At 45.4% G+C, this 27,682-nt stretch overlaps 1 protein-coding gene and 1 long non-coding RNA gene across 2 annotated transcripts in view; both read right to left on the bottom strand.

Annotated features, from left to right (window-relative positions):
* Positions 1 to 10,400, bottom strand: part of LOC308631390 (tyrosine-protein kinase SYK-like) — a gene marked incomplete at both ends in the record, with an annotated part of 51,578 nt that extends 41,178 nt beyond the window's left edge. Inside the window, 3 exons of the mRNA XM_081262605.1 lie at positions 7,041 to 7,201; positions 8,513 to 8,975; positions 10,327 to 10,400. Coding sequence (XP_081118731.1) covers positions 7,041 to 7,201; positions 8,513 to 8,975; positions 10,327 to 10,400 — 698 coding nt within the window. The remainder of the gene's footprint in view (positions 1 to 7,040; positions 7,202 to 8,512; positions 8,976 to 10,326) is intronic.
* A 770-nt stretch (positions 10,401 to 11,170) lies between these two features.
* LOC308631778 overlaps positions 11,171 to 27,682 on the bottom strand; it is a 67,531-nt gene continuing 51,019 nt past the window's right edge. The window contains exons 2-3 of the long non-coding RNA XR_014018336.1: positions 23,932 to 24,147; positions 11,171 to 11,243 (exon numbers count right to left, since the gene is read on the bottom strand). This is a non-coding gene — a long non-coding RNA (uncharacterized lncRNA). The remainder of the gene's footprint in view (positions 11,244 to 23,931; positions 24,148 to 27,682) is intronic.

The raw sequence follows: 27,682 nt of genomic DNA on the forward strand, positions 1-27,682 counted from the left end.
CTTGCTGAGAAAAAACTTTTCAGTTTAAGAAAGTCCCATTTGTTGATTCTTGTTATTAACTCTTGTGCTATGGGTGTCCTATTAAGGAATTTTGAGCCCGTCCCCACAATCTGTAGATCGGAGCCAACTTTTTCTTCTATCAGACGGAGAGTCTCTGATTTGATATCTAGCTCCTTTATCCACTTTGAGTTGACTTTTGTGCGTGGCGAGAGGAGGGGATTTAGTTTCATTTTGTTGCATATGGATTTCCAGTTTTCCCAACACCATTTGTTGAAGATGCTATCCTTTCTCCATTGCATGTTTTTAGATCCTTTATCAAATATAAGATAGTTGTAGCTTTGTGGATTAGTCTCTGTGTCCTCTATTCTGTACCATTGGTCCACCCGCCTGTTCTGGTACCAGTACCATGCTGTTTTTATTACTATTGCTCTGTAATATAGTTTGAAGTCTGGTATCGCTATACCACCTGATTCACACTTCCTGCTTAGAATTGTTTTTGCTATTCTGGGTCTTTTGTTTTTCCATATGAATTTCATGATTGCTTTATCTATTTCTACAAGAAATGCCATTGGGATTTTGATTGGCATTGCATTGAACCTATAGAGAACTTTTGGTAATATCGCCATTTTGATGATGTTAGTTCTGCCTATCCATGAACAGGGTATATTTTTCCATCTTCTAAGATCCTCTTCTATTTCTTTCTTTAGGGTTCTGTAGTTTTCATTGTATAGGTCCTTCACCTCTTTTGTTAGGTTGATTCCCAAGTACTTTATTTTTTTGAGGATATTGTGAATGGAGTGTTTTTCCTCATTTCCATTTCAGAAGTTTTGTCGCTGATATACAGAAATGCCTTTGATTTATGTGTGTTGATTTTATATCCTGCCACTTTGCTGAATTCATTTATTAGTTCTAGTAGTTTTTTTGTAGACCCTTTTGGGTCTTCTAGGTATAGAATCATGTCATCCGCAAATAGTGATAATTTAAGTTCTTCTTTTCCTATTTTTATGCCTTTAATTTCTTTCGTTTGTCTAATTGCTCTGGCCAGTGTTTCGAGAACTATATTGAATAGAAGTGGTGATAGGGGGCATCCCTGTCTTGTTCCAGATTTTAGAGGGAATGCCTTCAATTTTTCTCCATTCAGAATGATGCTAGCCTGAGGCTTGGCATAGATAGCTTTTACAATGTCGAGGTAAGTTCCTGTTATCCCTATTTTTTCTAACGTTTTGAACATAAAGGGATGCTGTACTTTGTCAAATGCTTTTTCTGCGTCTATTGAGATGATCATATGGTTCTTCTCTTTAAGCCTATTGATGTGGTGAATAACATTTATTGATTTCCGTATATTGAACCATCCTTGCATCCCAGGGATGAATCCTACTTGATCATGGTGCACAATTTTTTTGATATGCCTTTGTATCCGATTCGCCAGAATTTTATTGAGGATTTTTGCATCTACGTTCATTAGAGATATTGGTCTGTAGTTTTCTTTCTTTGAGGCGTCTTTGTCTGGTTTCGGAATCAGGGTGATGTTGGCCTCATAGAATGAATTTGGAAGAGCTCCCTCTTTTTCTATTTCCTGAAATAACTTGAAAAGTACTGGTATTAATTCTTCTTTAAAGGTTTTGTAGAACTCCGCTGTATACCCATCCGGTCCTGGGCTTTTCTTGGTTGGAAGTTTTTTAATTGCTTCTTCTATTTCATCCATTGATATTGGTCTGTTTAGGTTGTGAGTTTCCTCCTGACTCAGTCTGGGCAAATCATATGACTTAAGGAATTTATCGATGTCTTCACTATCTTCTATTTTATTGGAATATAGGTTTTCAAAATAATTTCTAATTGTTTTCTGTATTTCTGAAGCGTCTGTTGTAATATTGCCTTTTTCATCCCGTATGTTAGTGATTTGAGTTCTCTCTCTTCTTCTCTTCGTTAGTATGGCTAGGGGTCTGTCGATCTTATTTATTTTTTCAAAGAACCAACTTTTTGTTTTGTTAATTTTTTCAATAGTTTCTTTTGTTTCAATTTCATTGATTTCTGCTCTGATTTTAATTAGTTCTTGCCTTCTGCTACATTTGCTATTGTTTTGCTCTTCCTTTTCTAGGGCTTTGAGATGAAGTGTGAGCTCATTTATTTGTTGGTTTTTCCTTTTTTTGAGGAATGACCTCCAGGCGATGAATTTCCCTCTTAAAACTGCTTTCATTGTGTCCCATAGATTCCGATATGTTGTGTCTGTATTTTCATTTATCTCTAAGAATTTTTTGATTTCCTCCTTTATGTCTTCTGTAACCCATTGATCATTTAGTAACGTATTGTTCATTGTCCATGTGATGTAGGATTTTTCCTTCCTTCTTTTATCATTGATTTCCAGTTTCATTCCATTATGATCTGATAAAGTGCATGGTATTATCTCAACCCCTTTATATTTACTGAGGGTTGCCCTATGGCATAATATATGATCTATTTTTGAGAAGGTTCCATGTGTTGCTGAGAAAAAAGTATATCCACTTGATGATGGTTGATATATTCTATATATGTCAATTAAGTCTAGGTTATTGATTGTGATATTGAGGTCAATAGTTTCTTTATTCAACTTTTGTTTGGAGGATCTGTCCAATGGTGAGAGAGGTGTGTTGAAGTCACCCATGATTATTGTGTTGTGGTCTATTTGATTCTTGAACTTGAGGAGAGTTTGTTTTATGAACGTCGCAGCACCATTATTTGGTGCATAAATATTGATAATTGTTATGTCTTGTTGGTGAATGGTTCCTTCTAACAGTATATAATGTCCTTCCTTATCCCTTTTGATTAGTCTTGAAGTCGATTTTATTCGATATGAGAATGGCCACGCCTGCTTGCTTACGAGGACCGTGTGCTTGGTATATTTTTTTCCCAGCCTTTTACCTTGAGCCTGTGTATGTCTTTTCCAGTCAGATGTGTCTCCTGGAGGCAGCATATCGTTGGATTTGTTCTTTTAATCCATGTTACCAGCCTATGTCACTTTATTGGAGAGTTTAAGCCATTAACGTTTAGAGTTACTATTGATATATGGTTTGTACTTCCTGCCATGTTTGATTATTTATCTCTTTTTTTCCCCTAATTTAGTTTGTTTCTCCATGATTAGCTTTCCTCCCATCCTCTGTCTTTACTGAGGCACTTCCCGCTGATGGTTTTGGTTATTGTTTTCCATTTCTTCCTCGTGTAGAGTTTTGCTCAAGACGCTTTGCAATGCTGGTTTTCTGGCTACAAATTCTTTTAGCTTTTGTTTATCATGGAAGATTTTTATTTCATTGTCGTATCTGAAGCTTAATTTTGCTGGATACAGGATTCTTGGTTGGCATCCATTGTCTTTCAGTGTTTGAAATACATTGTTCCAGGATCTTCTCGCTTTCAGCGTCTGTGATGAAAAATCCGTTGTCAACCTTATTGGTTTACCCCTAAATGTAATCTGCCTCTTTTCTCTTGTAGCTTTTAATATTTTCTCTTTGTTCTGTATATTGGATAGCTTCATAACAATGTGTCTTGGCGTTGGTCTATTGTTATTTTGTGTGCTCGGTGTCCTGTATTCATCTACAATTTGTATATCTGTTTCCTTTTTTATTTCTGGAAAGTTTTCTGTAATTATTTCCTTCAGTAAGTTACCCATTCCCTTGGCATGAATCTCTGTGCCCTCCTCTATCCCAATGACTCGTAAGTTTGGGTTTTTTATGTTATCCCAAATCTCTTGGATGTTTTTCTCGTGAATTTTTACCAGCCTATCTGAGTTGGCTAGACTCTTTTCAAGGTGATATATTTTGTCTTCATTATCTGACGTTCTGGCTTCTACTTGCTCCACTCTGTTAGTGATACTCTCGATTGAGTTTTTAATTTGGTTTATCGTTTCCTTCATTTCTAAAATTATTGTTTGATTTTTTTTTTTATAATCTGTATCTCCTGATAAAGATGCTTAACTTCTTCTTTTATCTGTTTTTGTAATTCATTTTCAATGTGATCTTTAAGGTTCCTTTCCATCTGTCTAAGGTGTTCCTTGAGTTCTTTATATGGCCATTTTTCTGATGACTCCAGGTCCTCCTGAATATTTAGGCTGTCTTTCATTGTTTGTACTCCTTTTCTTCCTTGCTTTTTTATGCTCATGATACTTCTTGTTCTGTTTGACTGTTGAGTTACTGTTTACTCTTATAAGTTTGATGCTTGGGAGGAGAGGTATTAGAAGGGAAGGGAAGAAGTCACTAAAGAGAGTAAGTGTAGGCAGGTGGAGTTCAAGAGAGGGGGAATAAGAAAGTTGAAAAGAAATGAAAAGACAAAAGAAAAAAAGTGAGAAGAGAGAGAGAAAAAACGAAAAAATAAAAATTTAAAACAAACGAAAAAAATTATAATGGTAATAAAAAATGGAAATTGAAGTTTAAAAAAATAATAGTAATAATAATAGCATAAGAAAAATTAACAAAAAAAAATTGAAACCATTAGTAAGAAAGTTAAAGAACACAACAATGTCAACTACAAAAAGTGAGAATAAAAAAAATACTAATAATAATCATTAAAAAATACTAATAATAAATGCAGTCATAAAGCTCGATTGACTTCTCTTCCAGTGGGTGGAGCTATGCCCACTGGGCCAGGCTTCTCCTCTTGATAGGTGGGAGCCAATCACTGTGCCTCAGCTCTTCTTCCCCGACTGTGCGGGTCTCCAGTCCTGGATGCCTGGGTCCTTCTCTTGTGGTTCCTCAATCCAGGCCCCACTCGACTGTGACGCTTACCACCTTACTGTCTACACGTTGGGTCTGCTGCTCCTGGGAGCCCTGTTTTCATGGATGTCTGGGCACACCCTTTCTGTTTGCCTCCCTCAGGCCCTAAGTTTGTAGGGTTTGGGGCTGAGTACCCCCAGCGAATTTGTTTGCCCTCAGGTAGCAACTCCCCTGGTAGGTGGTGCAAGGGACCTCTGTTGTCAGCCCTGTTGGGGGCGATAGCTGGGATTTCTGTGCCGCTTAACCCATATCACTCCTGAATCCCTGGGTCTGGCTATGGTGCTGTTTTTTTTTTTTTTTTTTACCTCTGTGAGATTAGGTGGGCCGACTAGTTATTTCAGTTGGGTCGTTAGTGCTGAGTCACGAGAAGCAGGCGATCTGGGGCTTAAACACAGCAGATACGTGTTCAGTGTGTGTTTTCTGAGGGGCCCAAAGTGTACGCCCTAGCTCCACGTCAGCTCAGCATTGCCTAGTGATCCTGAGCAAATAGGCTTTAGATAGCAGCGCCGCCACGGCCTCCGCTGTTCCTCAGCCCAGTGCCTAGCTCCCGGGGCCCAAGCGGCTGCCGCCGCGGCTCTCCAACCGCCTCCTCTGGAGCACGGGTCCTCTCGCAGGGGGATGCCGAACGACCCAGCCTTCGGAGGACAGGGCTCGGCACGCCGCCCAGTTCTAGTCTCTAGATGCGGCAGCTAGACCGTGTAGACAGGGCCCTCAAGACAGCATGCTGAAAGCAAATGGCGGCTCCAGCAACAGGTAACTTTAAGAAATAAAATCTGCTCCATGGTTATTTCCCAAAGAGTCTAAGAATAGGTCCTCTTAGCAAGAGCCCAGAAGGCCTTGTCTCTGGGTCTTGTCCCTCGGGCACTCAATACAAGAAGTATGCAGTCCTGTGACATGTGTGTTGGAAATTATTGCCAAGGAAATGGAAAAAGTCCAAACTTGGAGAAAATGAGCTTCTTGGTGTCTACACGGAGGGCAAACACCTTTTCTTCTGCACACCATCAGTGCCAGCAGCTGGGGCTGCATCACCCTGAAAGTCACAATCTGACATCATGCATCTCAACCTGGGCTACTTTTTTATTTTTTTAAGTTTGTGTTTAAAATCATTTTAAAAAATCAGAATTATGAGAAAGATTCTTTAAATAGGTGGATACTCAGAGAATACACTTCTGTTTCTAGAAAAAGTTGACAGAGTCTACCCCGTATTCATCAATGTGCCTGACCACTAGATTACCTCACTGTTTCTGGTTCAGTTTCTGAGGCAAGAATGGGGTCCTCTGTGGTCCCCGGGCAGCATCTCTGTTGGGAACACTGAGTTGTGACAAATGCACATGAGCCTTCTCTCTGCTAGCAACCATCTGCCCTTTCATCTTGCCAGAGCACCTTGGGAGACAGGTGCTTTCACCCCAAAACAGCTCTCAACCTTTCTGGTTCATGACTCCACCCAGCTGGCCCGCTCCTCCAAGGACCTTCTCAAATTCAGGTTTACACTGACCCAATAAAGACCACGAGCAACAGAACCCAGGATTCATACCTTCTGATGTTTGAGATTATAAAGCCGAAGTCCGCAAACCCATTCTGATTAAGTAGCTATCATCACTGTTTATATAGACTACTCCCAGGAATCTTTTGGAAAACAAAAAAAGAAAAAAATCTACCCTGTTAGCACTTAGTTCCAAGAAAAAAATAGAAGTCCACTCTGAGGTTGGAGGTGGGAGGATCTGAAGGAGCAAATTTGTGTTTGCCTTTCTGTTCCATGATCACAAACATATTGTCTGTGCTCCCCATATTCGCCATGAAAAGTGGAATTCAGGTTGATCCTCTCTGAGCTGAAAATCTGAAATGTTCCAAAATTTGAAACTTGGGAGCTTGAACGTGTTACCAGAAGTGCGACATCTCACACCTGGTCTTACGTAATGAGTCAAAATGGGTGCACCAAAAACACCATCTGAGATTCTCTCATACAACCGTACTCAATGTGTATTTCCGAGATATTTCCAAAATTAGAAAAAAAATCAGAAATCCAAGGCACTTCTGGCCCCAAGCATTTTGGATAAGGGTTATTCAACTGTCTGTGGCTGAACGCCATTTTCTTTAAACATGGAGTCCCTCTATACCCAAGAAGAGTGTGCAGTTCAGGGACACACTAGGCAAAACACACTGGGTCACGGTTAATAGTTTAAATATGTAGTGACCCCTTCCTGGGGTCACATGGAGTCTACTCACGGGGAAGCCGAGTTCCCCTTAATTGTTCAAGCAAGCCCAGAGGTAGAAGGTGAGGGGAACAGACATAATACTTACAAAAATTTTCCATTTGTCTTTGATCCTATCAAGACAATCTGCTCAGATTCATCCCGAGAGATGTTCCCGTGGAACCAGCGCATCTTTTCATGGGCCGTGGTGGCGATCAGCTTCTCCAGCTGGGGCTTCTGACTGATGATGGCCTGTTCCAGAGCCTGGCCCTGTGTGACCAGGGAGAGAGAATGAGCCACACCAGGTAGAAATGGGAAAAAAACACACAAGCCATGTCTGATGTTTGGTGAGCTCAAATGTGGCCAAGGAGGATCAGATTCCATCCATCCAATCATTTATTCATTCAGAAGAAACCAAACTGTAGGATCTTGAAGGTGACTTAAATACCTTCAAGTGTATAAATAAGAAAGATGTTTTGGAAGAAAGAGTTCGGCCTTTTCGAAACCAGACAAAACGTTGAATACCACCTGGTATAAACACCGAGGCCAGAAAACCAGATCATCCACTAGGTAGACAGTGAGTTGTATGATAGAACCTGGTTATTCCAAGAAGGTCTTAGGTCAAGAAGCCCTAAGAGGTGAACAAGGAAGGCACCTGAGGTGTCCGGTCCCCTTTACCTAGTTACACTGGGCACCTCACTGACCCTGTACCTGTAGGGGAAAACTCTTGCCCCTGTGAGCAAAGCGAGATGGAAACCAAAGGTGGAAAACTGGGCCGAGCGCTTAGTCAATCAACTACTTTGTCTTTCTTAGTGGGAAAGAAACCAATCTTTTCAAGAGTTACTAACGAAGAAGCCAGTGTTTGAATTTGCATTAATCAAGAAAAACCCAAGAAGTAAAAATAAAAATAAAACCACCCCAAATGTGTAGCTGAGAAGAGCAAGGAGGGTAGGTAAGGATGTGGATACCTTTGCCAACTTTCCAGAGGCAAACTTTTGTGCACGTGTCCAAATTAAACACAAGCATCCTCTGCCGTGGCAAACCTGGCCTCTTGGGCTTTATACCAGAGATATTGCAATCCAGCTTAGTATTGGCATAGAGTGATATCATTAGCAGCAGTATTTATAATTGATAAAAGGCTTCATCAGTGGATACTAGTTAAATAAATGATCGTGCCCAGTGGGCAATGCCAGGTGGCCAAAGAAAGGGTGGTGCACCTATGTGTGTGTGAGACAGAACATTCAGCGAGAGATATTAAGAAGCTGTAAATTCAAGGGCCAATCATTGTGCATGGCATGACCCTGTTAGGTAAATATCAATGTCTCTTTGAAAAGTCCCTCCATGAACTTGGTGGCAACATCTCCTGTAGTGCAGAAAGCCACATCCCGGGCATGAAGTTTCCCTGCCTCAGTGTATAAAGGAGGAATGGTAGTCTTCCTAGAGTCAGTCGCTTTTTGGCTAAAACTGATGGTTGAGGAGTTGGGTGCTCTTTGGGGCACACTAGGTTTGCATGTCATGGGGACATCTGTGTGGGATCCCAGGTTCCCATGAACACAGGGTGCAGGTCCAACTGAGACCCACCTGCAGGTTCCAGGTCTGCTTTACATATTCCCTGATGAGGTTTTCCTTCAGGTCCTCGAAGGGCCCTGTCTTGGGCTGCACTCCGGGAGGTCGGTTGCAGGGTTTTGTGAGAAGGCAGATGAGGCCATCGGATTCCTGCGAGTGGTACTGGCAGAGGTCAGCAGGGCTGCTGTGGGTCCTGCCACCCGAGATGGCATAGGTGCCATTGATCTCCCTCTCGATGGTATAGTGGTGTGCCTTCCTGCCATGAGCCACTGACAGGGCAAAGCCACCCAGGTAATTGCGACTCTGATGCAGCAGGTAGAGCCCATCTGTCATGCCCCCCTGGACCAGGTAATCTTCGGCCTCCTCCCGAGTGATGTTGCCAAAAAAGAAGGGCAGGTGGTTGGCGCTCTCTGTTGGGCGTGTTGGCCATGCCTGCGCCGTCTCCTCAGGAAGTGACAGGGCCCAGGCAGGGAGACACCTGGGGACAAGACAAAGATGAGAAGACTCCAGTGAGCAACTCAAGCTGCGAGAAATGTGGGCTGACTCCCTCTGAGCCCTTGCCAGCTGGAGACAGATCCTCCCGCTCAGAATGGAGGTGCTTCCCTCTTTGGACTTCCCATCATGCACTGTCATTTCTGCTCACAGGACTTATGGTTTCCCAGCCCGCCCTCTGCATAATTAACCCAAATCACAGCCTTTGGCCAAAGTGACCAAATTCACTTTTTTTTTTTTTGGTGGGGGACAAAAAATTTTAAGAAGAAACCTCCTAAAAAAGAGAAGTACACAGAAGTGTTATTGCAAAACAGGCTCAGGCACTCCCCGTGTGGGTGGACGGCAGCACCCAGGAGCAGAGACCAATACAAGCTTAAATCCAGGGTTGCTTTGGAGATGGTGACGATTTTTTATTTTTGCAGGGCGCATTGCCAGTGAAGATGCTGTTGAATTCCTTTCCTCTCTTTTTTTTTTAAATTTTTTTTTTTTAGTTCTCGGCGGACACAACATCTTTGTTGGCATGTGGTGCTGAGGATCGAACCCGGGCCGCACGCATGCCAGGTGAACACGCTACCGCTTGAGCCACATCCCCAGCCCCCCTTTCCTCTCTATCTGAACTACAGAGATGACTCCAGATAGCCACTGGGTGAGTTGAAATCCAGAGAGAAGCCGTGGGGGCCTCATCTGTGACCATGGAACACTGTCCCCTTCTGTCACCACAGGCCTCCCCACCCATGGTCTGGGGTGGAGACCAGACAGCAGCTGCCTGAGGCACCCAAGCCACATCCTCCTGCAGTTTGCTTGAGCGTGGGAACAGTATGCCCCGACCCCACTCCACTCCACTCCATCGCCTCCCTTTGTCACATGGCTTCCCAGGTGACCAGGGCTCCTCCAATGCATGGGTGATAGATAGTACAGGCTCACAGTACAAGGACATCTGAGCAGGAAGGTACTGCCCCCCAGGTGCCAGCACACTCTGCAGAGGGGAAATGGAGCTGCAGACAAAGGTGATTGATTGATTGATTGATTGATACCAGGGATTGAATCCAAGGGTGCTCAAGTACTGAGCCGCATCCCCAACACTTCACTGGATTTTAGAGACAGGGTCTCTGAGTTGCTTAGGGACTTGCTAAATTTCTGAGGTTGGCTTTGAATTTGCAACCCTCCTGCCTCAGCCTCCTAAGCCACTATGATTCCAGGCATCTGCTACTGTACCTGGTGCAGATGCAGTTTTAACATGGAGCTTTGTAAATGAGATGTCCAGGAGGTATCCACAGAGGTGTGTATTTTAAACTAAAGGGACTGGTCATGGAAGGAAATCATCCAGATGGCCTCACTGTTCATCTGGGGAGAAAGCACTGGCCCCTTCATGTTCTCCAGACTCCCCGAACACCTCAGGCCTACACGACATGCCACACACACATCACATGCACATATATGACATAACACTGCATCACATACATAGGTATCCAACAAATACACCAGACCCACACACAACCCACAAACACAACACGCATGTCATGCACATCACCCATACACCACCCCCACATCATACACACTCCATAAACATGCCACATATCACATATTCACCACACAACATACACACATCATATACATGTCACAGACTTCACACACATAACAGACAACACACCACACCTACAACACAATACACCACTCACATACACATATCAACCATCATTCACACAACATACATATCACAATCACACCTCATGTATACATGTGTCTTACATACACACATCATACAACATACATACAACACAAACACCATACACACCACTCATCACCAAACATGCTCCATGCAGCACAATTACACACATATCACACACATCACATCCCACATATACCACACATACTACACACATAACACACTATGTACACACCATACACACATCATACAAACCCTACATCACATGTACATGCCTGCACCACATGCCACATCGTATCCACTGACTACATCACATATGCACACACACCCCACATGATACATAGCACGGCCCCCACATGATCATATGAAACAACCCCTTGGGATGTGAACTGTCCTCGAATTGGCTGCGCAGCACAGGAACACCCACCTGATGCAGGTCACTGAATTTTCTCTGGACAGTATCCTCCTCTGAGTGGCCCTGCAAAGACAGGGGTGTGGTCCAGTGTGATAAGATGCACAGTCATTGTTTTGCTTGCTTTTCATAGTATTTGACTGTTAACGTCTAATTTTTCTTGGTCCAACATGTTTCTAAGAATTTAAAGCACAGTCTACTTGTTCTTAGGTTGAGGATGCTCTTAAGGAGGGGACATCTCTGGTGAAACCGAGTGTCTTTTGGGAGGTGCATCTATTCTGACTCTTCCCCTCCCTGGTTCTCTCGCCATGGTGTCTGCCACAGGCTCGGCCCCGCCCCTAAGTCCTCTCTTGTCACACTCCCCACTTTTCTGGCCAGGGGTGCTGGGCCTGTAGGGCCTGGACTATCCCTCCTACCTCCTTTCACCCTGCAGGCTGTCCAGGGGCCTGCTCCTCTCAGGTGCCTGCTGTGCTGCTGTTCCTGCCATCTTGGGGAGGCCACAGCGTCCATCTGCTGCCTGCCCGCATGTGGATCCCCTGGCAGTGCCCAGCAAGGGACACAGGGGACCTTCTGCAGTCTTGTGTTCTCCCAGGAGTGACTCCCAAGGGCTGTGTGCCTGGTCCTCACCCTGCACCACGACAACGGCTTCACCTGCAGCTGCAGACCTTCACCTCTGACCCCACACACCCTGACCGCACACCTCCTCCCACGGCCTCCCTCCTGGGCTGCACAGACTGTGCCCCCTCCAGGCTGCCCATGCCCCTGCCATGAGGCTCACTCCGGGCATCCCATCCTCAGCTCTCTGGACCTCACCAGGGCTGCCACAGACATCCCCCCTTTCCTGGGCTCACTTCACGCCCCCTGCGGCCTCCCCACACCCCTGACCACTCTCCCCCATCCTCACAGAAGTACCTCATATGCTCCTTGCTGTGTGACTGTCCCTGACTGCTCATACCCCCTCCAGGTCCCCATGTCCCTCTTCAGGTAGCTTTAATCCACTAAGAGCTCCAACTAAATAACTTTTTAAAGGAACAATATTTTAAATGAAATGCTAACAACCATCTTTTGAGCGATATAAATTGGAACTACATTTTCTTTGAAAGTTCACTGGTTTCTTAGTAATAGCTCCATCTCTGCAGGTGATTCGACCTGAATCTCAGGTTCAAGTGCATCAACAGACGACAGAGCAGGTTGTCACAAGGTCCTGGGGTCCTCTAGAGGCCCTCTGAGGTACAAGTCCTTTATAGCTCATTTTGGTTTGTTTATTTCATTTCTAATAATATACGTGGCATGGTGTGATGTTTTTGATACATGTATAAAATGTGCACTGATCAAATCCAGGTAATCGGCGTATCCACGTCAGTTATCATATGTTTGTGGTGAAAACTTTCAAAACCCCCTTATTTTAAAATGTACAACATACTGTTCACAGTCACTGTGTTTATAAGCTTTTTGTTGCTGTGACAAAAATGCCTGAGAAAATAAACCTGGAGGAGGAAAGGTTTATTTCAGCTTCTTGTTTGGAGGTGTCAGTCTCTGGTCACCTGACCCTGTCACTATGGGCCTACAAAGAGGCGGCACACCTTGGTGGATGTGCGTGGTGGAGAAAAGGTTGCCGCTCCATGGTGGCCAGCTAGGAGACAGAGAGAGGGGACGAGAGAGACCCTCACTTCCTCCAACTAAGTTCCACTTCCTGAAGTTTCCATCTCCTCCCAACAGTGGCACCAGATGAGATGGAAGTCTCCAACACATGAGCCTTTGAGGGACATTCCGGATGGAAACGACAGCAGTCCTCCTTCTGTGCAGTAGAACCTTCTAACTGTCCCCAGGAACCCCTGCCCCTGCCCCCACCCTCCCAGACTCTGGGACCCTCCACCCGATGCTGCATTTCCACCTCCTTCCTGAGCAGAAGGCCACCTCTGGTTTCCCTGGGGAGAAAAAGAGCCCCCTGTGCTCAATACTGGCCCCATCCTGGCCTAGAGGCCCTCTTCCTTCTGACCAGAGGATTTCTTGTACTGGAGGTGACCAGGTGCTGATCTGAAGGAAGAGTGACCTTGTCCTGTGTGGTGGGTGCTTGGCCAGGAGAGCTGCTCACTATAGGAACTGCTGACGGCATCCTTGGACTATTAAACTTAAGGCACAAACAGAATCGGCGACAGAGCAGCAACGGCGGCACTCCTGCCTGCTCAGGGCTGACCCCCCCACTCGGTCCTGGTCTCCACCCTCCGCTTCCCCGAGCTTCAAGATGGTCACTCCACTCCAGCCACCAGCCACCAGACACCCCGCCCTCACAGCCAGACTGCTGTTCTCAGCTCTGTTTTCCCGACGGACACTCGCTCTCAGCCCCTTGGCAAATTCAAGGAGCTCTACCTTCTCACCAAGCCTGGGTCCTGCCCCAGCTGTGGCCTCTCCACCACCAGAGACAGGGGGAGCCAGCCACACACCTGCCATGAGCCTTCTTCCTGCGTGCCCATGAACTCTACCATGGTCCCCGTCACTGCTGCTGACACACTCTGCTCACCACCTCCCCGACCCCTTCTCCTCTGTTTGCAGGGAAAGTCCAGAGTTCAAGGTCACTTCCCCTGGGGATCATTTTCTCAGTGCTACTTAGAGCGCACTCTGCGTTTTTTGTCAATTCAACATTGCCAGTTATTTTTCTCCATGTGTATGACCAGTTTTTTTTTTTTTAACAGCAGAAAATTGAGAAACAAAAAAGACCTTTCGTTACAACTGGACAGGGGGGTGACATCACATGATCCCCAGCAAGGCCCTCCAATACCTGTGCCCCTCAGCCCACCAGTCCATACGCCTCAGCACACACCTGTGCAGGTAGCTCTTCAGCAGAAATGGTTTTCAGGTGCCAGGTGAGCCCCTTAAAAACAGAATTCCGTGCTCTATTGGGGCCTTTTCATAATGCAGGTTAAATGTGCCCTTAGGAATAGAAAAATGATTTTTAACGTGGAATAACTGTCCATGCTTCCCTGGGTCGCATCTCTCCCTTCTCTACTTGATTTTTCCCTATAGCAAATCTCCGTAAGGTGACAGCCCTTTAACACATCCTCATTGATGGTCACATTTGAGTCTATCTTCTTCTCCCCCTACAGAGGTCCAGCTCTACAAGGTTAGAATAGGGAAGCCTCTGTCCACTGCCAGGTCTCCATGGTCCTAACAGCTCCTAGTAACCTGGTGGGTGGTCAGGAAATGCAGGTGGCTTAATGGATACCCATCTCTCTCCACTGAGCTCCTGACCTGTATGTCGGCTTACCTATCATCGCTTGGATATCTAAGAGGAAATTCGACCTTTCAAGACCCAAGAAGGGGCTTTCGATTCTTCATGCCTATAACCTCACCAAATATATCACTCCCTCAGTCCCCTCACTTAGGAAATGATACCAACTACAACTGGTTGGTCAGGGTGAGACCTAGAGACTGGCAGGCGTCTTCCCTTTCCTCCATTCTGCACATCTCAGGTCAGAAAAGAACCTGCTCCTACCAGAAGCATCGGGCAACGCTGGGGCAGGCTCCCTCCCAAAGAGGCAGCAGCTCACATGGGCACCGAGGTCCACCCATCAGCCAAGAAGCCGCGGATCTAAGAGGCGAGACAAGCTGGTCTCCTGGGCTCTCTCAGCAGTCTTCCTTGAGAATGCGTCCCCGGGACTTCTGCCTCCCACCATCTCCCCAGGCTGCCCGAGAAGGAGCAGCTGCCATCTTTCAGGTGAAGGCATCGGCTCTGGTCCTGGCTTTGGGCCCTGTGCTCCGGGTTGTCTGTTCCCTACTCACAGGCAAGGTGACCTCTCTCCTCTCATGCCACATCCCAAACTCTCTTCTCCTGCAAGGTTCTCCTTGCCTTGGCCTGAGACCTCCAGGCTCAGCTTGCTCCCCCTGTCCAGCCACATAGCCTCGTTGCCTGTCTTCATGGGTCAGGTCTGTCCGTGTCCAGCCATGGACCTGTATCCTGGCTGCCTTTCTCCTGCTCTGACCTGAGGTCTCAGTTCGACATCATGCTCTTAAGGAGGGTGGTCCAGATGGTCCCTGATGGCTCCAGATTCAGGAGTCTGCCTGTGCCCAACCCGGTGGCTCCCCACTCATATTTAACAGAACCTACTCCTTCATAACATCCCTGTAAAGCCTTCTCTTATCCTAAAATGTACGCATCAAAGATCTGAAAACTTTGACTTTCTCATGCTTCAGGGTCTGCAAGCTCTCCACAAAATAACTCTTCCATAGAACCATGTTGCTCCTTCCTCTTTAGAATTCTACAATGAATGCATGTTGCTTTTCTGATAACAGTCTAAATGTCCAGTCGCTGCGTGTCCAGAGACCCTTGGCGATAAGTAGGTCCAAACTTATGGATGTATCTGTCCTGCAGCCACTTGGTTGGGACTTGGTTCTTGTGTGAGTTCATAGCTTGTTAGGGGGAAGGACCTGGCTCTTCCTGATGAGGATATGCCAGATGCTTCTGGCAGGAAATGCTTCCTCATCTGATTCCCTGACTCTTCTCCAGCCCCAATCTTCTTCCATGTGACCCCAGGACACAAAGCACACACACAGTTCTTTCCCCGTGCTTGCACACCCACAGTGGCTACTCCAAATCAACACATTCTCCTTCACCTGATATTTCACAAACTCCCATGTCCTGGTCGGCACCCTGACTTTGCCCACATGATATCCTATTGCTAAAACCTTTCTTAAAAGTGCTGCTGAGCTGGGTGCAATGGTGCACACCTGTCATCCCAGCCACTCAAGAGGCTGAGGCAGGAGGATCTCAAGTTTGAGGCCAACCCCAGCAATTTAGCAAGACCCTGTCTGAAAATAAAATAAAAAGGGACTGCGGGAGTACTGGAGTTGTGGCTCGGTGGTAAAGTGCTGGCCTAGCATGCGTGAGGCGCTGGGTTCAGTCCCTAGCACCACCTAAAAAAACAAAAAAAAAAACTAAATAAACAAAGTTATTGTGTCCATCTATAACTAAAAATATTTTTTAAAAAGAGGGATTGGGAATATAGTTGAGTGGTAAAGTGCCTCTAGGTTCAATCCCAGTACCAAAAAAAAGTGCCAAAAAAGTGCCACTAACTTTGACATTAACTGCCATCATCTCCCAGGTCTGTGCCTGGTGGTCTATCAGCACAGGCGTGGATGGCCCCAGCGGCCCAGAAGTTACACTGGGCTTCTGGAGGTTGAAGTTTCCCTTTCACATGTGGTCACAACATGTCCCCCACCCTTTATTTACATAGTAAGGCAGCTGCATTCACCCCACCACTCCCTCTGTTGGTTCTGTTTTCATTTGGCATCCCTCGTTGCAATTAGCGCAGAGTCACTCAACCCAATTGCTCTTGACACTGGGGCTGGGCCACTCTCGGCTCTGAGTGTGTCAGGGGGCTGTGTGATTTACTGGAGTTTACAAGTTATTTAGGAATGTCCCTGGCCTCTACCCACCAGATGCCAATAGAATCCCATTCCCCAGTCATGACAACAAAAATAATCTCCAGACATTACCCAACCTTCTTTGGGGACAAAGATACCCACACCTGGAAATCACTGCATTAGCTGTTGTGGCCTGACCACAGATCTCAAGTGTGCCTTCTAGGTTTTAGCTCTTTCACCAACAAATTAGATGGAGAAGCGACCCTAATCTACTTTGTTAGCATCATCACTCAGGAGCAGAGGCTGGGGAGGGTTGGAAAGACGTGGAGTCCCATGGGAGTGGTGCCTGCTGGCCCAGATGAAGGCAAGGTCATAGGCACAGAGCAGAGGCTGGGACATGGAAAGGCTGGTGTCCCATCCCGGCTCCATGTGACCTGGGCACCTTAGTGTCACAGATCTTCACCTGTGAAAGGGGAAGGCAATATACCAAAGCCACCATAATAAATGGCAGCAATGAGCTGGTGGGCCTGCAAATTGGTACAATCATGGTGATTCCTCAAAAAATTAAGAATGGAACCATCATTTGACCCAGCTATCCCACCCCACTTTTAACTCCTTTGGTATATATATATATATATATATATATATATATATATATATATACATACACACACACACACACCCCAAAGGAGTTAAAGCCAGCACACTACAGTGAAGCAGCCACATCAATGTGTATAGCAGCACAATTCACAATAGCTAAGTTATGGAACCAACCTAGGTGCCCTTTCAACAGATGAATGGGTAAGGAAAATGTGTTATATATACGTAGTGGAATATTACTCAGCCATAAATAAGAATGACTTTATGACATTCACTGGTGAATGGATGGATCTGGAGTGAAATAAGCCAACCCCCAAAAAAAACAAAAGCCAAAGTTTCTCTCTGATATGTGGATGCTAACACACAATAAAGAAAGGGGGAGAATAGAAGTTCAGTGGATTAGACAAAGGGGAATGAAGGGAAGGGAGGGGATAGGAATAGGAAACACAGTGGAATGAACTGGACATAACATTCCTTTGTTCATATATGAATTCAACACAGTGAAGTTCTACATCATGTACATCCACAAGACTAGGATCCTAATTAGAATAGGATATACCCCATGTTTGTATAAATATGTCCAAATAGACTCTACTATCATGTATAACTTAAAGAACGAATAAATAAATAAATAAATAAATAGATAAATAAATAAATAAATAAATAAATAAATAAATAAATGTATGTCAGCAATGAATAGAGAATACGGAGGTTGCCCAGGACCATTGGTACCTCATGAGTGGAAGTGTGGAATAGAGAAGGATTAGCTCATGGTGAGATGCAGAAGAGAAAGGAATAGAAAACTCGACACTTGGAAGGAGGGTGTGTGTGTGTGTGTGTGAGTGTGTATGTGTGTGTGCGCGCGCACGCGCGTGCACTTGTCCAAGAGAGAGAGACAAGACACACCCACATGACCATGGTGGACAGCTCATAAGAGGCCTGGGATCAACCAGAGACAGTGCTTCCTTCCCACAAAAACTCCCCTTGTGCCAGTTGGGTGCCAATCAGGCTTCATTCCACACATGACACACTGCGAGGGGTTAAATCTAGAAAGGAATCCTATGTGTTTTCCCAGGGTTGGCTCTGTCTGCCCTGGCCCTGAGCAGCCCCACCAGCAGCCCACCCTGAACCTGTGGAAATGAGTTCTTGTGAATGGCGAGGAGTCCCTCTATGTCTAATAAGCACCTGCATGTCTCCCACGTGTTTTATTTCAACCCCCCTGTATTGTTTTGCAACCGACTGACACCACTGGATCTTCTCACTGGACATTAGGAGTCCATTTCTCCAGTTCCAGAAATAAGTTGACTGTTTGACCTTTGTACTTAAAAACCTATTTAGATTGAGACATAAGCTCTATCTTGTCAGGGAGCCACTTTACAGATGGAGAGCCATAGCCTCACACCTGCTGTCATGAGCATGATATTTCTCACGGACTCTGAGCTGCTGTGTTTAAGGGCACTATAAGTAGATGAGGCACAGATCCAAAGGCAGGTGCAAAGTCATCCAGAATGCATAACTCCAGTAGAAGGGACTCCATCTCCTGCAGAGGAATAGCCAGCATGAATGCCAACACAGTGAATAGGAGCACAGCTTCTCAGGCCCACCAGACACCTGCCCCACCCACTCCCTGGCCCACTTCACGTCATAACTTTTCATTTATTTTCTTGTCTGTGTTCTCCAATGTCACAAGAATTGACATTCCATTAGAGTAAATATGCTTACCATTTTGTTTCCTGCTCCCCAGAATAGAGGCTACCTTCACCATGGGTCTCTACCCTGCAAAGTTTGTTGGAGAGTTCAAGTGTCTCTTTGGGAGGCAGCTTCCAAGAGGGCACCCAGTGAGCCTCACCTGGTGTTCACACCCTCACACATCCATTGGCTGACCTCAGAATGATGTGTGGAATGTCTGAGGCTGATCCATATAAAAGCCTCCGTCTAGCATGATAAAATAGGGCTATTCAAGTGGATTGCTCAACCTTGGGGAAGACAGAGGCCATGTTGTAAGGATGCTCAAGCAGCTCTCTGGGGAGGCCCATGTGGAAAGAAACTGAGGCGTCAGCCAACAGTCAGCCTGGGCTTGCCAGCCATGGGAACTATCTTGGAGGAGGGTCCTCCAGCCCCCCTCAAACCTTTAAATGAGATTGCAGCCCAGGTAACTGCAGCCCTATGGAGACCCTGAGTCAGCCCAGCTGTCTCAAACACCTGATCACAAGTATGATGAGAGAAAATAGAGGTTGAGTAGGCCTTACCCAAAATGATTGGGAATGGAATTGTTTCAGATTTTGGATTTTTAAAAAATTGGAATATTTTTATGTACCTAACTAAGAAGAATTTTGGGGGATGAGACCCAAAGATAAACACAAAAATTCATTTGTGCTTTATATACACCTTATACATATAACCTGAAGGTAGTTTAACAGAATAACTTTAATAATTTTATGCATAATACAGAATTTCACAGTATGGAATTTTCTATTTGTGGTGTCATATCGGTACTCAAATTTTCAGATTTTGGAGCATTTTGAATTTTGGATTTTTGAATGAGATGCTCTCAACCTTTAAATGATTGCTATAGTTTTAATCAACTAAGTTCAGGGCAATTTGCTGGGTAGCAACAGACACCTAATACAGTAAGTGCAATGGGGTTGGGTGACAGAAGCAAACATTGCTTGATTGATATATAAAGGAGTTATTGATAAACGAGACCTAAAGCCAGGGGGACTGAGGATAAAACACTCCTGGCAGAGCCAGGATAAGCCTTTCTGGTATGGAAGAGGTGAGGAAAGATAGTCGGAGGTCAGGAAGAGGAGAGCTAAGCTGCATGAGCCCAGTGTGTGGATATGGCCAGCTTCATGCTATCTTCCTTCATCTCCAGGTCTCAGACCAGAGGACAGGACTGGCTCCCCAAATCCTGCAAGGGCCACAATCTTGAGCCCAGCACTTACAGATAATGGCAACCAGGAAGAAAGACGATTCTCAAAGTTCAGATTAATTCACTGTCACTAACATCATAACTTATAAAGCCTCAGAGTATCATTTCTTTCTCTATTTTTTCCTCTCTCCATTTCTTCAGTATTGATAATCTGGGTTCTATTCTCTTTTCATTTCATGCACGAGACAAAATACAACGGTTTCTTGTTATGCATGGTAGTTATGGTCTATAGCATGTACAACACATCTGCAAATTCTGAACACTGCTCCTTAGGAAAATGCAAAGTTAAATTCTTGGGATCCTCCAGCTACATATTTATTTTCTTTTGGTACCGGGGATTGAACCTAGGGGCGCTTATTACTGAGCTATATCCCCAGCCTTTTTAATATTTATTTAGAGACAGGGTCTCTCTGAGTTGCTCAGGGCCTCACTAAGTTGCTGAAGCTGGCTTGGAACTCGCTATCCTTCTGCTTCGGCCTCCTGAGCTGCTTGGATTACTGTGCCACAGCGCCCGGCTGGCTGGTTACCTTTTTATCAGTTGATCAATATGTGACCTTTCATAAACTGTGTGTTTCTATTTGTAAAAAATGACTTCATATATATTGTTGATATATTAATAGGGGACTCATGGCCACCAATACTGCAACTCATGTATAAAGCTGACCTTTTCATTCCGTAAAGCACATCTCAGACCCGACGCAGCACTTTAGCCCTATGCTTGGGACCATTATCCATGGTGAAGTCACCAACAGAAAGCACAAAATTGCCCCCTCCAAAGGGGCCATAAAAAGACCAGGCAAAGAGACACCTGTTCACACCAGAATGGCTGAGACAAGAAGGCAGAGTGTCCCTTTATACAACCTGAGGCAGAACGTCTCTTATTCAACCTGAGCATGTGTGTCAGGAGATTTTTTACCACCTTGCACATTTACACAAACAGTGGTAAAAGTACTGTTTTGATTTGGGGGTTTCAAGTACATATTAATGAACAGATCAATTTGTAAATCTGAAAGTCCTAAGTAGTGAGCATTGACTCTAAGTAATTTCTGCACCCCCCACTTTCCCTGAATCTCATTCACAAAAACATACCATTGTGCTTCAACGTTTTGGGAGAACCACTCACCTATGACGATGTTCCTAAACACATTATTCTTGTTCTCTGAATCTGTCTAATTTCCAGCATTTTCTAGCTTGACCGGGAAATGGCAGAGGAAACCTTTGTAGCCTTTTCTGAATGCCCTGTGTGTCCTTGTTACCTAAGGGCCTCAGACCTGTGGTTGGGGCTTCTGCTTTTCTGGAGACCACTGAAGCATGGCTCCTGCAGCTGCTAGCTTCCCCATCCGCAGCCCCTTAACTTCTTGTAGCAAACATTTCCAACAGCACTTAGCCATGGAAAGCGACTCATTTTCCCATCTCTAGGCCACAGGAGTACCTCAAATCATATAGATGGTGGCAGAAGTAAAAGGTTCTCTGGGCAAACAGCAGCGAAGATGATTATCTGATAAATCCATACCAGTGTGTATTAAGAGATGTGTGCCATCCTGTCATGTAACAATTTTACCTCCAAGAATTTAAGGAAACAATCTGACGTGGACAAAGATCTATTTATACAAGCGCTCATCCCTCTTGCACTGCATATTAGAAATACCCTCGCTGTTAAAAAATAAGGAATTAGTAAAAGCTAGTTATGGCACAGGCATCTAAGAGGATACTATCAGACCATTCAAAGCCATGTTTTCAAAGATCCTTAGTGTCATAAGCAAATGCTTTGCTACACTGCTAAACCACCAACATCATGAATAATATGCAAAATAAAAAAATCCATACCATTTAGGGAAACAAAATCAGGAAGATGCAAATCTAGGTTTATCATACTTGAAACCACACAGCCACTCAAATGCAAAGTAGCCCTGTTCAGATGCGTCTGGGAATTTTCTTCAGGGTTTGAAGCTGAGAAAATTGTCAAGATTTGGGTAAAAGGAAAAACTTCCTCTGTGGGTTACATTAATTTTCATAAGAAAGAGGAATGAGCCCAAGCTAAGAGACAGAATCAGTCTTGCAGGGCTGGTTAGGGATTGGCTGGTTAGCTATAGAGAAATGACCAAGCCAAGAGAGATGCTACAGGAATCATCCCCCACAGCACCTGCTTCCACAGACCACCACCCTCGACTAGTCTGCCCTGGGTGGGTGTTCACAGCCTTCTGTATCAGGGTCTCACCATGCAGATGCAAACATGTCGTTACAAACCAGGGGTTGCAACATGGAAGGAATGGAAATCAGAACACACTCAACCTGCATTAGCCCCTGGCCTACCTAGTGGATATTTCATTGTGGATAAGTGGGATTGCCCTCTGGGAGACCACCTGCAGAGCCTGCCCCCAGCCACCCTGTGGCCGGCCTGATGCTTGCTCTCCCAAGAGGTAATCATGCTTCTCGTTCATTCTGCAGAGTGCACCCCTGTTTCTGCACCCACAGGCAAGCACAGGGGACTCTTTAGAATACAGAGACCTCCCATTTCCAGAAACAAAAAGTAAGCTAGGTGTGGCCAGCCTGGCTTTCACTGTCATTTGGAAATACAGGGGTTGCTGCCCTAGAAGAAAACGCCAACCAAAGCTTCAAAACCAAATTCGTTTGCTGCACCTTCAGAACTTGGAAGCCCTGAAAATGCAAGGGCTGACGTGCATCAGCAAACCTACAGACCTCCTCAGACTCCACAGTGGAGGCTCCATAAGCTAGATGATATGCCTCTGTGTCCACACTGGTGGGTGTGAACTTTCAGCATAGTTGGCTACAAATAAGCAACCAGCCCAATAAGGACCCTTACCCTGGGCAGAGAAGCGAACAGGGGAGGACAATGAAAGTCATCCATGGCAGGCTCATGCCTGAAGCAGGGGACCCAGGTAGACACCTCACCTGGGTGCCGGCTCTGAAGTTTCTCCACGCAGAGCCCACTTCACACAGGTGGGCTCAGGGGATGGGGAGGGGCACACAGGCGATGAGTCATTAAAAAGAGCTGGGCTTTGTGAATAATTCAGTGGAGACTGGGTCAAGGCCAAGGTCATACCTTAGCAAAGTCTGTCTCACGCTCTGTGGAACAGAGGAGGACAGGGCCAGGCTTCTGCCAGTGGCCTGGGGCGTGTGTGGATCCTAAGCAAGAGCATCTCCCCAATGAACTCAACCATCTACTGTGTCCCGGGAGCCACCTCATTGCCACTGTCCTCTGGGAAAGACACCAACACTTGGCAAAGCAGTGAGTTAAAGACTTCCTGCGGAACATGCCTGCTAGATCTTGCTGGTCTTGTCTTGCCTGGGCAAAGCACCCAGGGAAGATAAATATGGCAGTCAAGGTACAGAGCTCTCCTGGATCCTGCTCCAAGCCCCAACACCCTTGCGGGGAAGCAGCGGTCAGCAGAGACACAGTCAGTAGACACAACATTTGTCTGATCCGCAGGGGCTGGGCAGAAGTCTCCAGCTTCCAGACCCTATTTTTACTTTTGCATTCCCTCCATGTCATTAGCACCAGCTGTACGGGGACCCTGTGGCTGCCACAAGAATCAAATTCCCTGATTTAAACAAAAGGAACACCCTGGCCATGTACTAAGACATCTCCAGGGTTTTACTGAGCACATATAAACTCATTTTTTTTCCCCAACGATTAAAAATAATCATGGGAGATTCGTGATTGTAAAATATTCCAGAAGCCTCTGAGAGTGGCTTAGATTGTATAACTGTCTCTGTCATAAACCCGGCAGGTATATGTATCCAATGCTTTAAGGAAGGGGCAAAGGTCATACACGGGGACTGAAGAGTGGTTTAACCCCCTGGAGGGACATGTCCCATGGGGAGAACACACAGGCACAGATGTGACCTACCATGACCCCTCCTGGGCACAGCCACAGGAGCCCTGAGACCCCCCACCACCACCACCACCGGGGTCTCCTCCTGATTGGATTCCTGCCAATCGGACCTACCTTCCTTCCCTGGGTTGACACAGGAAGCCGGAGGGTCCCAGGCTGGAGACCAGACTGCATGGAACTCAGGGAGGCCCGAGTGCAGAAGAGAGGACTTTAAAAACCCAATTGCTGAAATGGAGAGAGAGCTAAAGACAGGCCTGGGCAAGCTGGAGGACTTCCTGCTGCCAGGAGGTGTGTGTGTGTGACAGGCCAGCGCCTTTCCTCAGTGTCCGCCTGAAAAACAACACCAGAAAGCAGAAGTGTGAGGGCCCCGGGTTGTGGGGCCTCTTTGAATTTCACCTTCAGAACCAAGTGCTGCCGGGAGGCCTGGACCCCACCCAAACAAAGGCCAGCCCAAGAGGGGGTCAAGGGACAAGTGTGGGCCTCTTCCCGACAGGCAGGAACCACGCTTTCCCGGGGGGGTTCCTGACAAAATGAGCTTTGTCTTAGGGTGCATCCACATTTTCTTCTCTATCTTTTCTTTTTCTTTTTTGTTTAACCTGAGCTAAAGGTTGAATAATCTGGTTGATGGTTTTAAAAAACCAACATGGATTTTATTGGGTTTCCCCTACTGTTTTCCTGTTTTCAGTTCCCATGATTTCTGTCTTAATTTTAATTTGTTCCTTTTTTTGTTGGATGAAGCCTAATCTGCTTTCTTTCCCCCCCTGTAGTTTCCTAAAGTGGAACTGTAGGCTATTAACTTTCCATATTTCCTTTATCTAACATAGGGCGATGGTTTGGAGATGGTTTGAGTGTGTCCCCAAAGGCCCATGTGCTACTGGAACTGATCCCCAGTGTGGTGTATTGAGGTTGTGGACCTTTAAGAGGTGGGGCCTAGTATGTGGTAATCTGTTCCCAGGCACCACCCTTGGACAAGGTCAATCTCAAAGGAGTGAGCAAGGTCTCAAGGAACTGGATGAGTGACTTTGAGAATGGGGTGTTATAAAAGTGAGGCCACCCATGTCTTTGGTCTCTTCCACAGGTACTCACAATGTGGTCACCTTCTGATGCCCTCTGCCAGGCTATGATGCAACATGAGGCCCTCGCCAGACATAGCTGCCTGAACTTGGACTTTTCAGCCCCCAACACAGTGAGCCAAAACAAACCTCTTTCCTTTATAAAGCACCTGCTCTCAGGTATTTTGTTCTAGCAACACAAGATTGATTAAGATACAGATGCACTTACTGGTATAACTTTTTCTCCGCAGCATGTATATGTTGCATCCCCCCACATTTTCATAAGTTATATTTTAATTTTTGTGCATTTCAAAAGATTTTAAGAGTTCTTTTGAGGCTTCTTTGATCTGAAAGGTATATAGAAGTCTATTGCTTAATCCAAATATTTGGAGGAATTTTCAGCTATTGTTTCAGCTATTATTATTATTATTATTATTATTATTATTGGTTATTGATATCTAGTTTAATTTTGTTATATTATAAGAACATATTCGCTATGTCTTTTATTCTTTTAAGTTTGGTAACATGTTTTCCAAGAATGTAGTCTGTCTTGCTACATGCTCCATATGAGCTTGAGAAAAATGTGTATTCTTCTGCTGTTGGATTGAACCTTTTATCAATGTCAATTTGATTGACAGTGCTGCTCAGATCTCTCAGCTTTACTGATTGTCTATTAATTACTGACAGAGGGAGACTGAAATGCCAATCATAATGGTGGATTGTTCTACTTCTCCTTACAGATTTATCAGTGTTTGTCTTGCCTTATTTTGTATTTTATTTAGAGATAGGGTCTCACTGAGTTGCTTAGCATCTCACTTTTGCTGAGACTAGCTTTGAACTTATGATTCTCCTGCCTCAGGCTCCCAAACCTCAGGGATTACAGGTGTGTGCCTCTGTGCTTGTCCTGTCTTGTGAATTTTGATGCTCTGTTGTTTCATGCATACACATGTAGGCTTGTAATGTCTTCTTGGATGTTTGATCCCTTTATCATTATCATTGATATCATAGCCAATAGGGGTCTGGAAGCCCAGACCCCTATTGACTATGAGAATCTTTTTTTTTATATACTGAGGATTGAACCCAGAGGCACTTACCTACTGAGCCACATCTGCAGCCCTCTTTAAATATTTTATTTTGAGACAGGGTTTTGATAAGTTGGTTAGGGCCTTGCTAAGTTGCTGAGGCTGGCTTTGAACTCACAATGATCCTCCTGCCTCAGCCTCCCAAGCTGCTGGGATTACAGGTTTTGCACCCCTGGACTGCACCTGGCAGAATCTTAGTCTTTAAAGACAGGATGAGGGATTCACTTAGGAACTCCCAGGTAGAGAGTAGGACTCTGTTTTTTCCTGGAGAATAACCTTTATTGCAGAGAAGACAGCTCTGGTGCCTTTCACAATTATAAATTGCCTCCTACCTGGCCAGAGCTGTTAGGGGCTCTTCCTCAGAGCTTCATCATCAGAACCAAGCGAGGTTTGTATTCACCATGCCTTTTTATTGTCTGTATTTTATGATGGTTTGATATCAGGGCCCTTGTGAATGCTGGGGACACTGTTCCTCCCAGGACTGGCCAATAAAGATCATATGAGATAATAAAATACTTCCCATGTGCAAACCAACCCACCAAAGTCCACCCTTCAATTACCTTTATCAAGTTCTCACAAACCAAGCAGTTATCCCCCTGCCTTAATTACTCTAAGGCTAGGTACTTAGGCAACTGGGGGCAGCCCCTTACCGGCAAGCCTGCAGAAATTATTAATGAACCAAGCCCTCGCCTGCTTGCCCTGCCTGGCCCAGACTTTCCTGCAGAAACCATAGAAAAGGCTCTCGATGTTGCCCCTGCCTTCCCTGCCCTTCCCCTGTCTCCTGAGCTGCTCTGGTGCTACCCTGCGTGGTCCTTTGTGGTGTGCTGGGTCTCTACCCCTAGGAACCTGGGTCAGCATCCTCCTTCATGACAGGCATTTCTGCATCTGCATGTCTGATCATACCTAACCAGGGGCCTTCTAAAGTGAAATCCTGGAGGAAAGATCCAAGGAAGGGGGTATTCTGATACTGCTGCCCATAGGAGTTTTTCTCTCTCTCAAACTACTCCAGTAGCCCCTAGCAAGTCACCCCACATCAGCTCTCGAGAATTACTCTCAGTGTGGGACTAAAACAGCTTCCGAAGATCATATAGAGATCATAAAATACTTCCCATATGCAAACCAACCAATCCAAATTGGTTGGTCTTGGCATTTCTGAATGTGCCCATCTCTCCAAATGCCCCATGTCCGTCTACCCAGATACCCAATTGGATAAGAAAAGTCACTGATTCTCAGTTTGTCCAGCTACTCCTTGTTATAAGGATGGAAGGGACAAATTCCAAGCTCTTTACATGTCAGAGCTAGGAAGGGGACTTGTGTCTCTCTTCGTTAACCCTTTACCTGATGTCTCTCTCATGGCTATCCGACAACGGACGGCCCATAAGCAGTGTCCAGAAGAATGAACACATGAATGGGTGAGGGATTAAAATGTGACTATTCTATCATAGATGGCTAAAGGGTTAATGATTTATAAATGAGAAATGGAGAAATGATTACCAGATCCATAAACATTCTCTGGGTGAATGTGTGAATGATGTGTGATTGCGGTTTTATCCAGACAGGACGCCAGCAACCCACCTTATATCCAAGGAGGCCGAAGGAGCTGCAGGTCCTAGCCCAACCCACCCCACCTAACTCTGAATCTCTAGCAGAGGCCCCATGAGCCCCAGGACTGTGAACGCTCATCGTTTGACGCCCAGGGCCTACTCCTAAATGACAGCTACCTCAAAATAT

Source organism: Spermophilus citellus, assembly GCF_964194105.1.
Source record: "Spermophilus citellus genome assembly, chromosome: 12".
NCBI classification, from domain to species: domain Eukaryota; kingdom Metazoa; phylum Chordata; class Mammalia; order Rodentia; family Sciuridae; genus Spermophilus; species Spermophilus citellus.